The following is a 19,004-nucleotide window of genomic DNA, read 5'->3' on the forward strand; positions in this document are numbered from 1 at the left end:
TATATCACCAAACCATTAAGTCAAGGCAACCATTTCACATAATTTAGACAATAAATCATATATATAATGTATCTTAGTATATAAACACTTTACTTAAATTCATAATATTTTATATTCTTAATTTTTAAATAAATTTTATTTTTGTCTTAACTTATTAAATGTATTTTTTTATTTTAATATAAAAATATATGTTTTAATCTTATCTTCACTTGACTCCTACAATAAATCCAAAAAAAAAAAAAAGGAAAATAATATTGTATGAAAAGATACATGGACCCCAATCCACAATTTTCATTCCATCTTAAATACTGTAACAATGATTATGTAATTTATGTCATTAAAACATGTGACTAAATTAATCAATCAAACCATCATCGATATTTTGATTTAATCAATCAGATTGTTTAATTATTTAAATATTTCAGGTGACATGACAATTAAAATATTTTGTTATAATTATACAATTAGTCATTATTACTTATATATTGTTTCAATTTGGTCTTAATTTTAATAAACTAAATTAAATTTAACTCTCGAATCGTGTGGTGTCATATGTCATTAGTGACACTATGGTTGAAAATAAATAAATCAATGCACATGAGGGCAAGGGGAATCAAACAAAGAACCCTTTGGGTGATATATAAGCACCAAACCATTAAGTCAAGGCAACCATTTCACATAATTTAGACAATAAATCATATATATAATGTATCTTAGTATATAAACACTTTACTTAAATTCATAATATTTTATATTCTTAATTTTTAAAAATAAATTTTATTTTTGTCTTAACTTATTAAATGTATTTTTTTATTTTAATATAAAAATATATGTTTTAATCTTATCTTCACTTACAAGTATATTTTAACTTTATCTTCATTTAAAAAATATTTTATTTTTATCTTAATTTTAAAAATATATTTTCTAATTATTTTAACTTAAAATATATTTATATAGTTTATTCTTATTTCAATATAATAATATATATTTTGTCCTTATATTCACTTAAAAATATATTTTATTCTTATTTTAAATTAAAGATATATTTTATTCTTATTTTAAATAATATATTTTAATTTAAAAATATATTTTGTTTATATCTTCACTAAAAATATATTTTATTTTTAACTTAACATTTAAATATATATATGTAAAAAGATATAGTGCCCCACTCCACAATTGTCATTCCGTCTTAATTACTGTAACAATATTTATGTAATTTATGTCGTTGAAACATGTGGCGGCATTAACTAATATTTGTTATGCACGTTGTTCATGTTTAAAAAAATATTTTAAGACGGCAATTCTTGTATATATGGTGGGCCTCCCTCTCCTAGTATCTATTTTGTGGCCTATAAATAACATATTCATTGCCATACTTGTTCCATAGCAAAACCAAAATATCTTAGCAAAGATGGGTGAGGTCAATGTTAACGGAGAGAATGTTAATGAGCTTCTTCAAGCCCAAGCACACGTCTGGAACCACATTTTCAGCTTCATAAATTCCATGTCTCTGCAGTGTGCAATTGATTTAGGCATCCCTGATATCATTCAAAACCACGGCAAGCCGATGGCCATCACCGAGTTGGTTGCGGCACTACCGACGCTCCACCCTACCAAGGCATGCAACGTCTACCGGCTCATGCGTATTTTAGTCCACTCGGGCTTCTTTGCAAAACAAAAGCTCGGGGATGGCGATGGATCCGACGAAGACGGTTATGTTCTTACCAGCGCTTCTCGGCTCCTGCTCAAGGACAATACCTTGAGCGCTACCCCACTTTTGAAATCCATGCTGGATCCAATTTTGATGCAGCCTTGGCATTTCCTAGGGACCTGGTTCCAAACTGATGATCGGACCCCATTTGTTACTGCACATGGGGAGATGTTGTGGGACTATTGTAGCCACGATCCACATGTAAACAACTCTTTCAATCAAGGCATGGCCAGCGATGCTCGACTCGTCGCTCGAATTTTGATCGACAAGTATAAGGAGGCATTCGAGGGATTGAATTCCTTGGTGGACGTTGCAGGGGGCACGGGAACACTGGGAAAGACCATTGCTGATGCATTTCCACATTTGAAATGCACTGTGTTTGATCTTCCTCATGTTGTTGCTGGCCTACAAGATAGTGGGAATGTTAAATATGTTGGAGGCGACATATTCGAGCATGTTCCGTCTGCAGATGCAGTTTTACTAAAGGTTTTTACTAATTCTTTTATCTTTACTTATGCATTTTTTGGGTAAGTGAATGATTCGTTCATTCTTTTGAGTTGATTAAACAGTGGATATTGCACGATTGGAGTGATGATGAATGTGTGAAGATTCTGAGGCGATGTAAAGAGGCAATTAGCAGTGGAGGGAAAGTGATGATAATAGACATGGTAGTAATGAAGAATAAGAAAGTGAATGAACAAGGGTTGGATTTGCTGGAAACGCAGCTCTTCATTGATATGCTGATGATGGTGCTGATGACCGGAAAAGAGAGACACGAGGAAGAATGGGCTACGCTGTTTTCTGCTGCTGGTTTTAGTGGTTACAAAATCATTCCTATTATAGGTTTGAGATCCCTTATTGAGGTTTATCCTTGATAATAAAGTTATAGCTCTCCGTCTAAATAAAACTGGATAAACAGTCAGCCACATGGGAACTCAATTTGATTCCATCAACAAAATCTGTCATCGAGGTTTATCTTTAATAAAACGTTGTTTTACTTTGATATTATTGGTGTCATTACCTTTTTTGAAATTGGAATCCAATGTTTATTTATTTGAGATTACCTGTGTTAATTGTAAACCTATAGCAATGATCCGGGGTTATTTATGGATTCTACCGTGCTCGACGAGCAGCGATGAGCATCACTAACGAAAACTATACAAAACAACTCAGAAACGTGGGTCTCGTTAAAAAACCTCTCTAAACCTAAATAGAGGAAAAAGAGTGCACGTGAATATTTCGAAAAATACCCTATATTAGGGTTGAGCAACGAAACCGAGAAAATCGAAAAACCGACACGAACCGAGTAAAAAGGTTCGGTTCGATTCGGTTCTGTTTGGTATTATACGGTTTGGTTTTCGGTTCGGTTTAAAGTCTCAATTCTTTTGATTCGGTTCGTTTCGGGTTTTTCATATGGAACCCATTTGTTCCATATTGAACCGAATATGCAATTTTTTTTTAAAAAAAATTATAGTTTCAAGTGATTTTTTCATTGAAAAACCGATAAACCGAACCAAACCGAAAAACCCGAACCGTTAAAAAAACCGAACTGAAAAAATCAGTTTCGATTTTTTTGATTTTTTAACCATTCGGTTTCAGTTTAAATTTTAAAAAAATCGTTTATTTCAGTTCGGTTCAATTTTTGATTAAAAAAACGAACCGAACCGAACCAAATACACCCCTACCCTATATAAGTGCTAGCACAAATTATGCCATGAATACCAACGCTACTTACACAGAACCATTCTCCACCTAAAGCACACTTTGTAACCATTCAACCTTTGCACAACCACTTTATACGCTTTAGCAACTTTAACAAGATTATTAAAACTTCAAACACATGAATATCTTCCCAAGTCAATATTTACCCAAATATTAATTGAACTTTGGAGTTCTTTAATTTTGAAAATCTAGGCTTAAACGGAATTCTTTTATGTACTGGATGGTAACATCCACGCTTTAAAGTCACCACTCTTGTTTATGTAATTCTTTTTTTATCGTTTTCCGCGTCCAGTTGGCTATGAATTTTGTGAGATTCGTCTTATGGCGATTAGCGGATGGTTGAATAGTTAGTGACTTATTAGTTCACATTTATATTTTTGTAAACATTATGATTACATGTGTTTTGAATTTTCCATGTGTGCATGTTTGATATTCTAATTATTCTCTCTCTCCACCCTTTGATCTCATTGAGCTTTATATTTCATCTTTCTATTATTTTCCTTTCAGATACTTCGTAACGTTACGATCTAGATCGACACTCAAAGAATAAAAATCAAAGTTAAATTATGATATTGTGAATAAAGCAAATTGAGTTGAATAGACGTCTCATTGAGTTGAAAAGTATTACGATTAGGTAAAATAGAAACATTTATGCACCAGAATATCACGGTTCTAAAGGAAATAGGTTGCGACTTTTAATGTCAACTTGTGTATTAACAGAATAGATTGCGCCCAGAGTATCATGACCCCAAAGAAAACATGTTGCAATCTGAAATATTAACATTTTAAAAAATAAAAGCGATTGCGCCTAAAGTATTATGAGTGTTTTAGCTCAAGGAGCCTTGGCGTTCCCCACTACAATCAAATAGATTAAGAGCACAAAGTATTACGATTAAGCAAAATAGAAATGGTTGCACCCCAGAATATTATGGTTCTCAAGGAAATAGGTTAAAATTATATATCATATTTATCTAACAATGAACCAAACCAAATGTATGATCTGCTTGAATGGCTTAGTACTCCTAGATGTTCATTATAATTTAGGTACAATTCCCTTCATAGCCATTTTATGAAAGTTTTATGAAAGTTTTAGCTGAAGGAACCTTGACGTTCCACACGACAATCAAATAGATTAAGAGCACAAAATATTATGATTAGGCAAAATAGAAACGGTTGCTTCCTAGAATATCATGGTTCTCAAGGAAATAGGTTGCGACTTGTAATGTCAACTTGTGTATTAATAGATAGATTGCACCCAAAGTGTCATGGCCCCAAAGAAAGCAAGTTGTAATATGGACTATTAACATTTTAAAAAATAAAAGCGATTGTGCCTAAAGTGTTTTTGAAAGTTTTAGTCGATGGAGCCTTGGCGTTCCACATGGCAATTAAATAGGTTAAGAACACAAAGTATTACGATTAGGCAAAACAGAAACGATTGCGCCCCATAATATCATGGTTGCGACTTGTAATGTCAACTTGTGTACTAATAGAACAGATTGCACCCAATTTCATGTCCCCCCAAAGAAAGCACGTTGCAATATGAAATATTATCATTTTAAAAAATAAAAGCGATTGAACGTAAAGTATTATGCAAGTTTTAGTCGATGGAGCCTTGGCGTTCTGCACGACAAACAAATAGGTTAAGAGCACAAAGTATTACGATTAGGCAAAATAGAAACGGTTACGCCCCAAAATATCACGGTTCTAAAGGAAATATGTTGCGACTTGTAATGCCAACTTGTGTATTAATAGAATAGATTGCGCCCAGAGTGTCATTGCCCCCCAAAGAAAGCACGTTGCAATCTAGAATATTATCATTTTAAAAAATAAAAGCAATTGAATGTAAAGTATTATGAAAGTTTTAGTTGATGGAGCCTTGGCGTTCTGCACAACAAACAAATAGGTTAAGAGCACAAAGTATTACGATTAGGAAAAATAGAAACGGTTACGCCCCAAAATATCACAGTTCTAAAGGGAATAGGTTGTGACTTGTAATGTCAACTTGTGTATTATTAGAATAGATTGCTCCCAGAGTGTCATGGCCCTAAGGTAAGCACGTTGCAATATGTAATATTATCATTTTTAAAAATAAAAGCAATTGCAATTAAAGAATTATGAAAGTTGTAGTCGATGAAGCCTTGGCGTTCCCCACAAAAATCAAATAGGTTAATAGCACAAAATATTACGATAGGCAAAATAGAAACTATTGTGCCCTAGAATATCACGGTTCTAAAGGAAATAGGTTGCAACTCGTAATGTCAACTTGTGTATTAATTGATAGATTGCGCTCAGAGTATCATGGCCCCCAAAGAAAGTGCATTGCAATATGGAATATTATCATTTTAAAAAATAAAAGTGATTGCATCTAAAGTATTATGAAAGTTTTATCTGATGGAGCCTTGGCGTTCCCCACGACAATCAAATAGGTTAAGAACACAAAGTATTACGATTAGGTAAAACAGAAATGGTTGCGCCCCAGAATATCACGGTTCTAAAGAAAATAGGTTACGACTTGTAATGTCAACTTGTGTATTAACAGAATAGATTGAGCCCAAAGTGTCATGGCCCACAAAGAAACACGTTGCAATCTAGAATATTATCATTTTAAAAAATAAAAGCAATTACGTGTAAAGTATTATGAAAGTTTTCGTTGATGGACCCTTGGCATTCCACACAACAAACAAATAGGTTAAGAGCACAAAGTATTATGATTAGGCAAAATAGAAACGGTTATGCCCCATAATATCACGATCCTAAAAAAATAGGTTGTGATTTGTAATGTCAACCTATGTATTATTAGAATAGGTTGCTCCAAGAGTGTCATGGCCTCTCAGGAAAGCTCGTTGCAATATGAAATATTATAATTTTAAAAAATAAAAGCAATTGCAATTAAAGTATTATGAAAGTTTTAGCCGATGGAGCCTTGGCATTCCCCATGACAATCAAATAGGTTAAGAGCACAAATTATTACGATTAGGAAAAATAGAAACGGTTGCACCCCAAAATATCATGGTTCTAAAGGAAATAAGTTGCGAATTGAACTGTCAACTTGTGTATTAATAGATAGATTGTGCCCAGAGTGTCATGGCCCCAAAGAAATCGCATTGCAATATGGAATATTATCATTTTAAAAATAAAAGTGATTGCACTAAAAGTATTATGAAAGTTATAGCCGATGGAGCCTTGGTGTTCCCCACGACAATCAAATAGGTTAAGAACACAAAGTATTACGATTAGGTAAAACAGAAACGGTTGCACCCCAGAATATCACGGTTCTAAAGGAAATAGGTTGCGACTTGTAATGTCAACTTATGTATTAATAGAATAGATTGCGTCCAGAGTGTCATGGCCCCCAAAGAAACCACGTTACAATATGGAATATTATCATTTTAAAAAATAAAAGCTATTGTATGTAAAGTATTATGAAAGTTTTAGCAGTCAGAGCCTGGTGTTTCGTACGACAATCAAATAGTTTAAGAGATAAAAGTATTACGATTAGACAAAATAGAAGCGATTGTGCTCCAGAATATCAGGGATCTAAGGAAGTAGGTTGTGACTTGTAATGTCAACTTGTGTATTATTATAATTAATTGCTCCCAGAGTGTCATGGACTTTAAAGAAAGCATGTTGCAATATGGAATATTATCATTTTAAAAAATAAAAGCGATTGCAATTAAAGTATTATGAAAGTTTTAGCCGATGGAGCCTTGGTGTTCCCCACGACAATCAAATAGGTTAAGGGCACAAAGTATTACGATTAGGCAAGAAATTGTTACACTTCAGAACATAACGGTTCTAAAGGAAATAGGTTGCGACTTGTAATGTCAACTTGTGTATTAATAGATAGATTGCTCCCAAAGTGTCATGCCCCCCAAAGAAAGCGCATTGCAATCTGGAATATTATCATTTTAAAAAATAAAAGTGATTGCGCCTAAAGTATTATGAAAGTTTTAGTCGATGGAGACTTGGCGTTTCGTAGGACAATAAAATAAGTTAAGAGCACAAAGTATTATGATTATTTAAACTAGAAACGGTTACGCCGCAGAATATCACGGTTTTAAAGGAAATAGGTTGCGACTTGTAATGTCAACTTGTGTATTAACAGAATAGATTGCACCCACAGTGTCATGGCCCCCAAAGAAAGCATGTTGCAATCTAGTATATTATCATTTTAAAAAATAAAAGCTATTGTACGTGAAGTATTATGAAAGTTTTCACCGGTGGAGCCTTGGCATTCCCTACGAAAATCAAATAGGTTAAGAGCACAAATATTACGATTAGGCAAAATAGAAACGGTTACGCCCCAAAATATCACGTTTCTAAAGGAAATAGGTTGCGACTTGTAATTTCTACTTGTGTATTAACATAATCGATTTCACCTAGAGTGTCATTGCCCCAAAGAAAGCATGTTACAATCTGAAATATTTACATTTTAAAAAATAAAAATGATTGCATCTAAAGTATTATGAAAGTTTTAGCTGATGGAGCCTTGGTGTTCCCTATGATAATCAAATAGATTAAGAGCACAAAGCATTACGATTAGGCAAAATAAAAACGATTGCGCCCCAAAATATAACAGTTCTCAATGAAATAGGTTGCGACTTGTAATTTCAACTTGTGTATTAATAGAATAGATTGCGCTCAGAATGTCATGGCCCCCAAAGAAAGCACATTGCAATCTGGAATATTATCATTTTAAAAAATAAAAGCGATTGCACGTAAAGTATTATGAAAGTTTTAGTTGATGGAGCCTTGGCGTTCCACACGACAATCAAATAGGTTAAGAGCACAAAATACTACGATTAGGCAAAATAGACACGGTTGTGCCCCATAATATCACGGTTCTAAAGGAAATAGGTTGAGACTTGTAATGTCAACTTGTGTATTAATAGAATAGATTGCGCCCAAAGTGTCATGGCCCCCAAAGAAAGAATGTTGCAATCTATAATATTATCATTTTAAAATAGAAAAGAGATTGCGTGTAAAGTATTATGAAAGTTTTAACCGATGGAGCCTTGGCATTTCATACGATAATCAAATAGGTTAAGAGCAAAAAGTATTACAATTAAACAAAATAGAAGCGGTTGCACTCCAGAATATCACAGTTCTAAAGAAAATAGGTTGTGACTTGTATTGTCAACTTGTGTATTAATAGAATAGATTGAACCAAGAGTTTCATGGCCCTAAGGAAAGCAACTTGCAATTTAGAATACTATCATTTTAAAATATAAAAGCAATTGTGCTTAAAGTTTTATGAAAGTTTTAGCCGATAGAGCCTTGGCGTTCCCCACAACAATCAAATAGGTTAAGAGCACAAAGTATTACGATTAGGCAAAATAGAAACTGTTGCGCCCCATAATATCACAGTTCTAAAGGAAATAGGTTTCGACTTGTAATGTCAACTTGTGTATTAATAGAATAGATTGTGCCCAAAGTGTCATGGCCCCTAAAGAAAGCACGTTGCAATCTAGAATATTTATCATTTTAAAAAATAAAATCGATTGCATGTAAAATATTATGAAAGTTTTAGCCATCGGAGCCTTGGTGTTCCGTACGACAATCAAATAGTTTAAGAGCACAAAGTAATACAATTAGACAAATAGAAGCAGTTGCGCTCCAGGATATCACGATTCTAAAGGAAATAAGTTGTGACTTGTTCTCTTTAAAAAGTGTCCTCCGAAATCGCATACAAATCCCCGATGAGGTGGAGGCTAGAGTATGGAGAAGAATTACGGATTTTATGGGACTATATGGGTTCAGATGCTATTGTGGCTATTATATAATAACCGGTTATTGACAAATATCGAAAGAGTGCGTTGCCACTTATCGGACAACGCTTCTTACTCCTCTTACGGGCATTTATGCGGGCATGGAAATAACTCCACCCAAGTTAGTCAAGACACCCCATAAACGTTGAGCATCCTCAGCAAGGAACGCATAGGGGCTTCGAAACAACTCCGCCCAAATTAATCAAGACACCCTAAAAGCATTGAGAATCCTCCTCAAGGAACGCATAAGGTCTTGAAGGCAACTCTGTCTACCTTAATTACTCTAAATTAAAACATCCCAATAAAAAATGTTGTGCATCATCCCCAAAGAATACATATGTTCCTGAAGATAACTTTGCCACATTTAGTTAAAAATTGAAAAATATTTTCCAAAGGCACTGCCCTTCATAAGGAAATACACAAAGTTTGGAGGAGCCTATGAGATAACTCCGTAAATTTTAGAACATTTCCTCAAATTTTACAAAGAGACAACTTTCCCAAACAAAGAGTAAAGAAACCTTCATATAGAATATATACCATAGACAGGAAAGATCTAAGGCTTATTTTATTATTGTTTTGGAAACAATGTATCCACCAAAGATCTAAGGCCGGAAAAGAGAGACACGAGGAAGAATGGGCTACGCTGTTTTCTGCTGCTGGTTTTAGTGGTTACAAAATCATTCCTATTATAGGTTTGAGATCCCTTATTGAGGTTTATCCTTGATAATAAAGTTATAGCTCTCCGTCTAAATAAAACTGGATAAACAGTCAGCCACATGGGAACTCAATTTGATTCCATCAACAAAATCTGTCATCGAGGTTTATCTTTAATAAAACGTTGTTTTACTTTGATATTATTGGTGTCATTACCTTTTTTTGAAATTGGAATCCAATGTTTATTTATTTGAGATTACCTGTGTTAATTGTAAACATTACGATTACATGTGTTTTGAATTTTCCATGTGTGCATGTTTGATATTCTAATTATTCTCTTTCTCTCCACCCTTTGATCTCATTGAGCTTTATATTTCATCTTTCTACTATTTTCTTTTTAGATACTTCGCAACGTTACGATCTAGATAGACACTCAAAGAATAAAAATCAAAATTAAATTATGATATTGTGAATAAAGCAAATTGAGTTGAAAAGATGACTCACTGAGTTGAAATTATTACGATTATGCAAAATAGAAATGGTTGCACATCAGAATATCACGGTTCTAAAGGAAATATGTTGCGACTTGTAATGTCAACTTTTGTATTAACAGAATAGATTGCGCCCAGAGTGACATGGCCCCAAAGAAAGCATGTTGCAATCTAAAATATTAACATTTTAAAAAATAAAAACGATTGCGCCTAAAGTATTATGAAAGTATTATGAAAGTTTTAGCTGAATGAGCCTTGGCTTTCCCCACTACAGTCAACTAGATTAAGAGCACAAAGTATTACTGTCGCGACCGTCTTTCGGTTGGGCCCGATATTGGGTTTTGACTTAGGAAAAATGATTTGGGGTTAGAGTCACCACCGATCACTTTAAAAACATTTAGGTGGATCGGACATCATCTTACTTGATCTACGTTTTACCAGAAACATGTCGGGTTCGAGAGTCGGTTACAGTCAAGGAAGGATTAGCACCCTTAAACTGCCCTTTCGGTACCAATTAATTCATCGGTTGTCTTAATCGTGAAAATCAAAATATAAATTGAAATTTAAAAATTCAATTCGAATAAATACTTAAAAAATAAGAGGAAGAATAATAATAGACAAAAAAATAAAATAAAATAAAGCAAAAACTAATATATACATATAAAAAAGTAAAAAAAAAAAGTGAAAATATATATGAATATCGTTACATAAAAAAAATAAAGATCAAGAAAACTAAAGAAAAAAATATATATATATAAAATAATAATGATAATAAAACAAAACCCAAAAAAATAAAAAGGGAATATATATAATAAATATATATATATATATGAACCGATGTTAATAAATATGGTAACCGCTTTCACGAACGCATGGAGATATAATAAACTACATCAGGCATGACAAAAGTGTACTTAAGGGAATCATGCAACTTTACTGGAGAAGAGAAAGCTATTAAAAATATCAAGAAAAATGATATGCTTATATACATTCCGTGTACCACCTATAAAATAAAAAAAGATACAAGTTTAAACAAGCCATGTACCTAACCAATCACTTCCTTTAACTGTGTCATACATGTGCCACCTTAAGCTGCAACAGTATGCGAACGAGTGGGGAAAAGCTTAGTTATGCAAGCAGTATTAAATCCATGCTCTGAAAGACCGATGGCTGCTCTTAGCCTCGCACCACCACCACCAACCACCACGGCATCATAGGTATGATCCACAATTGTATAAGGGGATTTTCCAGCATCAGTGGATAATAATCTGGAAATGTGAGATATAAGAGAATCACTGGCAACTGATCTCTTCAAGTGTGGAACTCGAAGGCTACAAGAAACACAACACCACATCTCTGCTCACTTTATCAAATTTTTGCTCGTTAGGTTTCGCCTTTTCCTCCCTCGGATTTTCCAAATCGTTGCCCCTTCCTCTAATTTTGATTCCACGTTTTTCTCTCTGTGATTTCCTCTTGATGTTTCAGTCTATTTATAGTCTAAAGAAACCTATTTTTAGCTCAGATTTAGAGTCCTACTTGGACTCAAAATGATTCGGTTTTAGTGTTTTAATATGACTCAAATACGTTAGTTTATTTTCTGAATCTCACTAAATTGGGGTTGTTGAGTGTGGATCCTACAAAAATAATAAATAAATAATAATATAATAATAATAATAAACAAATAAATAAATAATATAATATAATAAAATGTTTTTGTAGACCCGGACAAAAAAGGGTGTCTACAGCTGCCCCTCTTTGCACATTTTTATGTTAACAAGAATAAGGAAAAGATGAAAAAGACAACCAGTTTTTGTCTGGTTCTCTTTTATTTGAGACTTCATAGTGTTTGTTGTGACACTAAGTCTATCCATTGGGCACGATATCATTCTTCGTGAAGTTAAAATCGTGGGTGAATCGGAAAATGACTCTTTGTTTCCAATCTTGGTCGACATTGGTCTTCTTCTCGACTTAAAGACCTGGGTGTAAAAATTTGACCGGAAAGTAGTTCCTTACTGATGCAATGAGGTAGATACGCCCTCGAGCTGAATGAAATAGAACTTGAAGGTCTTTGGCAGATAACTCTTCTTGCATTGAGCTATGCTGGAAATGATGGTGCCTTTGAGTTGAGTGGAGTCGAACTCGAAGGTCTTTGTTGACAGATAAACCTTCTAGCCTTGAGTAATGCTTTAAATGATGTGCCTTAGAGCTAAGCATAGTTGAACTTGAAGGTCTTTTGTTGGCAAACAACCCTTCTTTCCTTGAGCTATGTTGCAAATGATGTGCCTTGGAGCTGAGCGTAGTCGAACTCGAAGGTCTTTTGCTAGAAAATAGAACTTCTTACCTTGAGCTATATTGCAAATGAACATGATATCCTTCATCGTGAAGTTAAAATCGTGGATGGAATTGCTGCTTGTGGGCACGATATCCTTCGTCGTGAAGTTGAAATTGTGGAGGGACCCTTCGTTGTGAAGTTGAGACTTAAATTGGATAACCTTCTTCGTGAAGTTAAAATCCAGTCTAAAGATGAATGTTACTGGTGAGGACGATTCCCTTCGTCGTGAAGTTGAAACAGTGAATGGCCCATTCGTTGTGAAGTTGAGCCTTGAATTGGATATCCTTCGTTGTGAAGTTGAAATCCAATCTAAAGATGAATGTTGCTTCGAGTCCAATATCCTTCGCCGTGAAGTTGAAACTGGCTCTGAATGAAACTGGGAAGCCCCTTCACCGTGAAGTTGAGCTTTGAATTGGATATCCTTCATCGTGAAGTTGAAATCCAATCTAGAGTTGACACGATATCCTTCGTCGTGAAGTTGAGATCGTGGATGACCCCTTCGTTGTGAAGTTGAGCCTTGACTTTAATATCCTTCGTAGTAAAGTTGAAATCCAAGCTTTTGTTATTTCGAGTCCAATATCCTTCACCGTGAAGTTGAAATTGGCTCTGAATGAAACTGGGAAGCCCCTTCGCCGTGAAGTTGGGTTTTGAATTGGATATCATTCGTCATGAAGTTGAAATCCAATCTTGTGTAGATGGGCACGATATCCTTTGTCGTGAAGTTGAAATCATGGATTTGTGGGCACGATATCCTCCGTCGTGGAGTTGAAATCGTGGATGGCCCCTTCTTCGTGAATTTAAGCCTTGAATTGGATATCTTTCGTCGTGAAGTTGAAATCTAATCTTGAGAAAGTTGGTTTTGAGTTGGATATCCTCCGTCGTGGAATTGAAATCCAATTTCAAACAAATTGTGTCACTTCAAGTTCAATATCTTTCGTTGTGAAGTTGAAATTGACTCTGAACGAGACTCAGAAATTTGTTTTATCGTCAGCCATCAACTTTTGAATGTGTTTTTGAATCGAGTATATTTCTTCTTGAAGTTTAAACTTGACTCAAAACTCTGCAAAAAATTATGTATGCTAAAAATGATAAATGCGATGCTCTTAAGTTGTCTAAGATGCATGCAACATGAATTAGTTACGTTTTATCTCTTGAATGGGGCCTCATTTTTGTTTGCTGGTATTGTCCTTGGAATCGACCATGCCCCATTTTCTCCTCAGGTTATTGGTAATGTCACAAGTTCTATATGATCTCTCGGACTGATTGTCTTGTGAAATGCTTGAGATTTGGCTTTGTTTGTTCTTTCTTCAATAGAGGCAAAATGAGCCTTAGCACATTCCAGGACCTTTCACGTTTGAGACTGTCCTATTTAAAAATGTTTTTCTCATTTCTCTTATTTCAGGAGGGAAGAAAAAAGACATAAAAATGCAAGAATACTGTAAAACATTGCCGCTTAATTCAGGCTCGCAATCGAATCGAATCAAATTATAAACATGAGTTCAAAGAATATCAAAGGAATCAATGGCTTTTTTAATGCTTTCAGAGTTATAGCTCTTTCACAAATATTCAAGTGGATGAGTTAGCTTTAGGTTGACCTAAGGTTTCAGCCATAAAAAATGTCATTTTCCGGTTATTGCAACATGTTTTTTCTTTGGCTTGGCATTTTAATTGGAAGCGGACAAAATGACGCAACTAGCATGATCAATTACTAGACCTTCTATTTCGGTTCTCTAAAACCTTTCATTTGTTCGAGCTTTATAGGCTCCTCTAACAATGACAGTGTAGAAATATCGGTCTAAAACTGAAATTCCTGAGTGCTCGTGTGAAGTTGACTATAACAGGTGTTCCTTAACCCCCTTAGCCCATCATTATCAAAAAATTCTTGCTTAGATAAATTTGATTTAATTTTTCATTATCTGGCTAGCTGAATCCATAAAGCCGGGGCGTTTAACCAATTGCTTTAGAGGGATAACTTAACATTATAATCACTTTTATCAAGTTAACTGAAGGGTTCATCTCATCACAAAGTCTTCGGCCGGACAATAGCAGTGGAGCAAACACCGAATTGCCAAGTGTTCGAGCAATGTCATGGTTTGAATGTAATCTATTCATAAGGCCAGGGCTTTCAAGTTTCCTCTATAACCAATTGCCTTAGTGGAATAGCTCATCTTTACGGATTTACACTCTTAAGATTGTCAAGAAGAACCTGTTATAGTCTAGGTGTTTCTTAAAGTCAAGGAATCTCATTTTTAGAGTTTAATTTCCAAACAACTGGCCTAAACTAATATTACTCGTCATATGTAAAATATATCCCCATGTTGTCCGCACCTATGCACATCTAAATACCAAGCCTTTTTTTATTCCTTTGTGAGAGAAGAAGGCTATATTGATTATTTTTAGGAGAATAGTACGATGTTTGAGCGTATTTTCTTGGGTAAGGTTTTTTTACCACTTTTAAATCGTGTTACTTTGTCAAAGATCTGTAACTCTGAATCATTTATAGAGTTTTTTAATTCAGTTGATATTCAAAGAATTGAAAGTTGTAAATTTGATTCAATGCTCAGTATAAATTCATTGAAACATCCTCATAAAAAGAAATATGGCAAAGTTCAAAAGCAAGTTACAAAAAGAAACATGAGAAAGTTAAAAAAATAAGTCCAAATAGGATTCTGCAAAATAGAATAAATCCTCATTAGGATGCCTTGTTATTTTCGAAATGTCGAGGATTAGGGCCTTCATATGTACTTGCCCCCATCTTTCAATTATTTCATTTACCGAGGCTCCTTTTGATGTACTCTCAGATGAACAGATTTCTGTTTCAGAAGTGTCCTTGTTTTCATCGTAGAATTCCCGCTCTTTTCTATTTGAATGAGTGTTATGTGGATGAGGTGTGTCCAACCCTTGAATGAAATAAAAAAAATGTGATATATGCAAGAATGCATGATGCATGAAATGTTCGAGGCATTGATCCAAAAATGTGTCTGTTGTTATAAATAATCCTTATTGGGGACAAAAGTGTTACGTCTTAGGAGACAATTTTTTTTAAAGGTATAGAACCCGAACAGCTTCTGACAGGTTGATTCGTCTTCCGCCTTTTTTTCTGTCACTGGTTGAATGCCCTGTAGAACCGTTCCGGCTTCTCTGGCTAAACTGTGCAAGTGACGAGCTGCTTGCTCCTAAAAGTCTCGAATGAAAGCATCTCCGTCTTTCACTCTCTGCTGAGCCTGTTCCTTAAAGTCTCAAAATGCTTCGGTTTTAGTGTTTCAATATGACTCAAATACGTTGGTTTATTTTCTGAATCTCACTAAATTGGGGTTATTGAGTGTGGGTCCTATAAAAATAATAAAATAAATAATAATAATAATAATAATAAATAAATGAATAAAATGTTTTGTAGACCCGGACAAAAATGAGTGTCTACAGCTGCCCTTCTTTGCATATTTTTATGTTAACAAGGATAGGGCAAAGATGTAAAAGACAACCAGTTTTTGTCCGGTTCTGTAACCCCCTAGACCCGGCATATGCGCTTCGACTAAGTCTAGTGGATCACAAAGACATTTTCCAAAACCGTTATCCAATCAATGTAAAATCACATTATTCATGACATGAAATTATAATAAATTATACTATTAAAACTCAACTCTTAAATATAAAACCAATCAGTAATAAATTAATTTAAAACATATCTTAAAAATCAAAACCATGATAAACCGAATAGTAATATCAAAAGAATCATCATTATAAAATCCAATACTTTAAAATAGGTCCATGTCACCAGAATAAAGTCAACTTGCAAAATAAAAACATTACAATCTGATTTACTTCAAGAAATATGTTGATCCTCTAAGTGCTCGAACCGAGGTATCTAACCAACAGTATATGAAAGGGGAAAACATTTTCGAAAGGTGAGCTAGGCTCAGTGTGTCCCAACATTTCCATAAAATCACAATAGGTACAAATCATAGTCCAGTAAATCTCACAAATTCATAAAAGAGTTTAACTTTTGAAAATCATAGTTTAAACCCTTTTCTGGTACACCATTAGTAGTTCCCAAAATTATTTTCCATATAGCTTACTTTATGCACATAGCAAAAAAGAAAACCAACTTAAGGATAGGCTATGAAGCTTGTATCCTTAAGCCCAAGTCAATAAGTCCATATAGCTTACCCTAAGCACACAGTAAAGGAAAGCCGACTTAATGAAACATCTTGGGGCCCTCAAGAGTCACATTAGGCCCATTTAGCTTGATCAAAGCTATTCCATCGTAATTCAATTCCAAAATTCAATTGTACCGTGACATAAATTCCATAAATCCAAAAACATGGTAATCATATACCATTTCAAAACAAAAATTAGATAGCAGCCATATTCCATAAATTGTCACATTAAATTGGTACATCCATAAAACCATAACCAATGAATTTGGTGTACCACATATTAAAACCAATAAAACAGTTCAGTAATAAGTAGGGAACACACCTCGACAATAGGTTCAAATAGCAAATCTACTGATTGCTGGTTTCACCACGCTCTGCTACAATTTTCGAACCTATTTTACAATAACACTATATTACTTATGAGTAATATAAATAGATCTCTAAAATCATAAAATTTACGGGTCTTACGGGTGAATACTGGCACACGTGGTTTAACTGGTCTAGAAGGGCTGGGTCGAGCTGTCGAACGATTCGGAGAGTCTCTTGTACCTTCAAACAATAATAATTAATCAGCCCCAAATCTTATTTAATTATTCAAAGCTAGAATTCTTAAGTATATAAGCATTTTTCGGGTTTGACTATCAATTTGGGGTATTTCGAGTCTGAATTTGGCCAAATGGATTGCGGAATCAGAATCAGGACGTCGAAAAACATAAGGTATGACTTTTTGAAAATTCGGATTCTTGGTCAAAGTCAAAGTCAACCACTTTGACCGTCGATTTGGAGGCCTTCAGGTTCGAATTTGATGAAACGAACAGTGGAAACAAATTCGGCACGTCGAAAACTATCAGGATAGGTATACTCGGAAAAGATTAACGGTCGTTTAATGCTCTGTCAAAGCCATTTTAAAATTTGGTCAAAGAAAGTCAACGGTCAACGGTCGGGTCGGGTCAACGGTCGGGTCGGGTCAGGTCAGTAGGGTTGGGTCGGGTCAGACCGGTCAAAACCGATTGAAAACCGGTTGAAAACCGGTCAAACCGGTTTTCCAGCAGTTCACTCTCCTTGCGGCGGCGCGTGTGGCGCGTGAGGACTCTTCCGGTGGCCTAAAAATTCCGGAAAAATTTCTAAAAATTATTTTGAGCGATTTCGAGATAGTTACAACGATCGGTTCAAATTTTTGAACGGTGGAGAGCTCGAATTTCAACTCGGCCGAATCTTTGACTGTTCCACCTCCTCACGCGCCGCCGTCGACGGCGAACAAAGTTGACACCGGAGGACTCGAAACGGCACAAGGAACACGATGGTGCTGGAGGTGTCGAAAACCGATCAACGATCGGAGATGAATTTAAGATTTTCTCGGCGGTAGTGCTAAATAAACGTCGAGATTTTGACTCGAAATTCACGTCGTTTGGTAGCGTTTCGCTATAATTGATTTACTGGGTTTTGTTCATGGGTCGAAGATGAACACGACGGTGGTTTCAATTTTACGATTGGAGGTCGAACGACTTCAGAATCGGACTTGGAAGTAAGAGTATGGAAGGAGAAAAACTTAAGCAATTTAATATTTGTGGTTTCTGATTTGAAACCAGAAACAAGCTTAAATCATCAAAGCTGCCGACACTTTTAGGATAAATTTAGGGTTTGGTCCCTAAATTTTCTTTAACTCTAAAACAAACTCCAAGTTTTAAAATCTTTCAATTTAGTCCCCAAAATTTACCAATTTTCACAATTAACCTCCGATTTCAATTTAATATTATTTTAAATTTTTCCGGGTTGTTACAATTCTCCCCCTCTACAAGAAATTTCATCCTCGAAATTTACCTTATGAAAATAGATAAGGAAATTGAGTCTCTATTGACTCCAATGTCTCCCAAGTAGCTTCTGAGGGGCTACGATTACTCTACTGAACTTTGACCATTGGAATGCGCCTATTCCGAAGAACTCGCTCATCTCTTTCTAAGATCTGAATGGGCTCCTCTTCATATGACAAATCAGGTCTCAGCTCTACTTCTTCAACCTGAATAATGTGACCTGGATCTGGATGGTATCTCTTCAATATTGATACATTAAAGACATCATGAATACGACTTAGCTCAGAAGGCAACTCAAGCTGATATGCAACAGGTCCTACCCTCTTCAAGATATGAAATGGTCCAATAAATCTTG

The 19,004-nt window shown here is 34.9% G+C and overlaps 1 protein-coding gene across 1 annotated transcript; it reads left to right on the top strand.

Moving 5' to 3' along the window:
* Window positions 1-1,384: 1,384 nt before the first annotated feature.
* Window positions 1,385-2,717, top strand: LOC120172868 (trans-resveratrol di-O-methyltransferase-like). The gene is made up of 2 exons (XM_039180220.1): window positions 1,385-2,200; window positions 2,284-2,717. Exons 1-2 carry the CDS (start codon window positions 1,415-1,417, stop codon window positions 2,587-2,589), a joined length of 1,092 nt encoding a protein of 363 aa, XP_039036151.1. The 5' UTR covers window positions 1,385-1,414; the 3' UTR covers window positions 2,590-2,717.
* The last annotated feature ends 16,287 nt before the right edge of the window (window positions 2,718-19,004 follow it).

This window comes from Hibiscus syriacus, unplaced genomic scaffold (genome assembly GCF_006381635.1).
Source record: "Hibiscus syriacus cultivar Baekdansim isolate YM2019G1 unplaced genomic scaffold, ASM638163v2 tig00111881_pilon, whole genome shotgun sequence".
In the NCBI taxonomy this organism is placed as follows: domain Eukaryota; kingdom Viridiplantae; phylum Streptophyta; class Magnoliopsida; order Malvales; family Malvaceae; genus Hibiscus; species Hibiscus syriacus.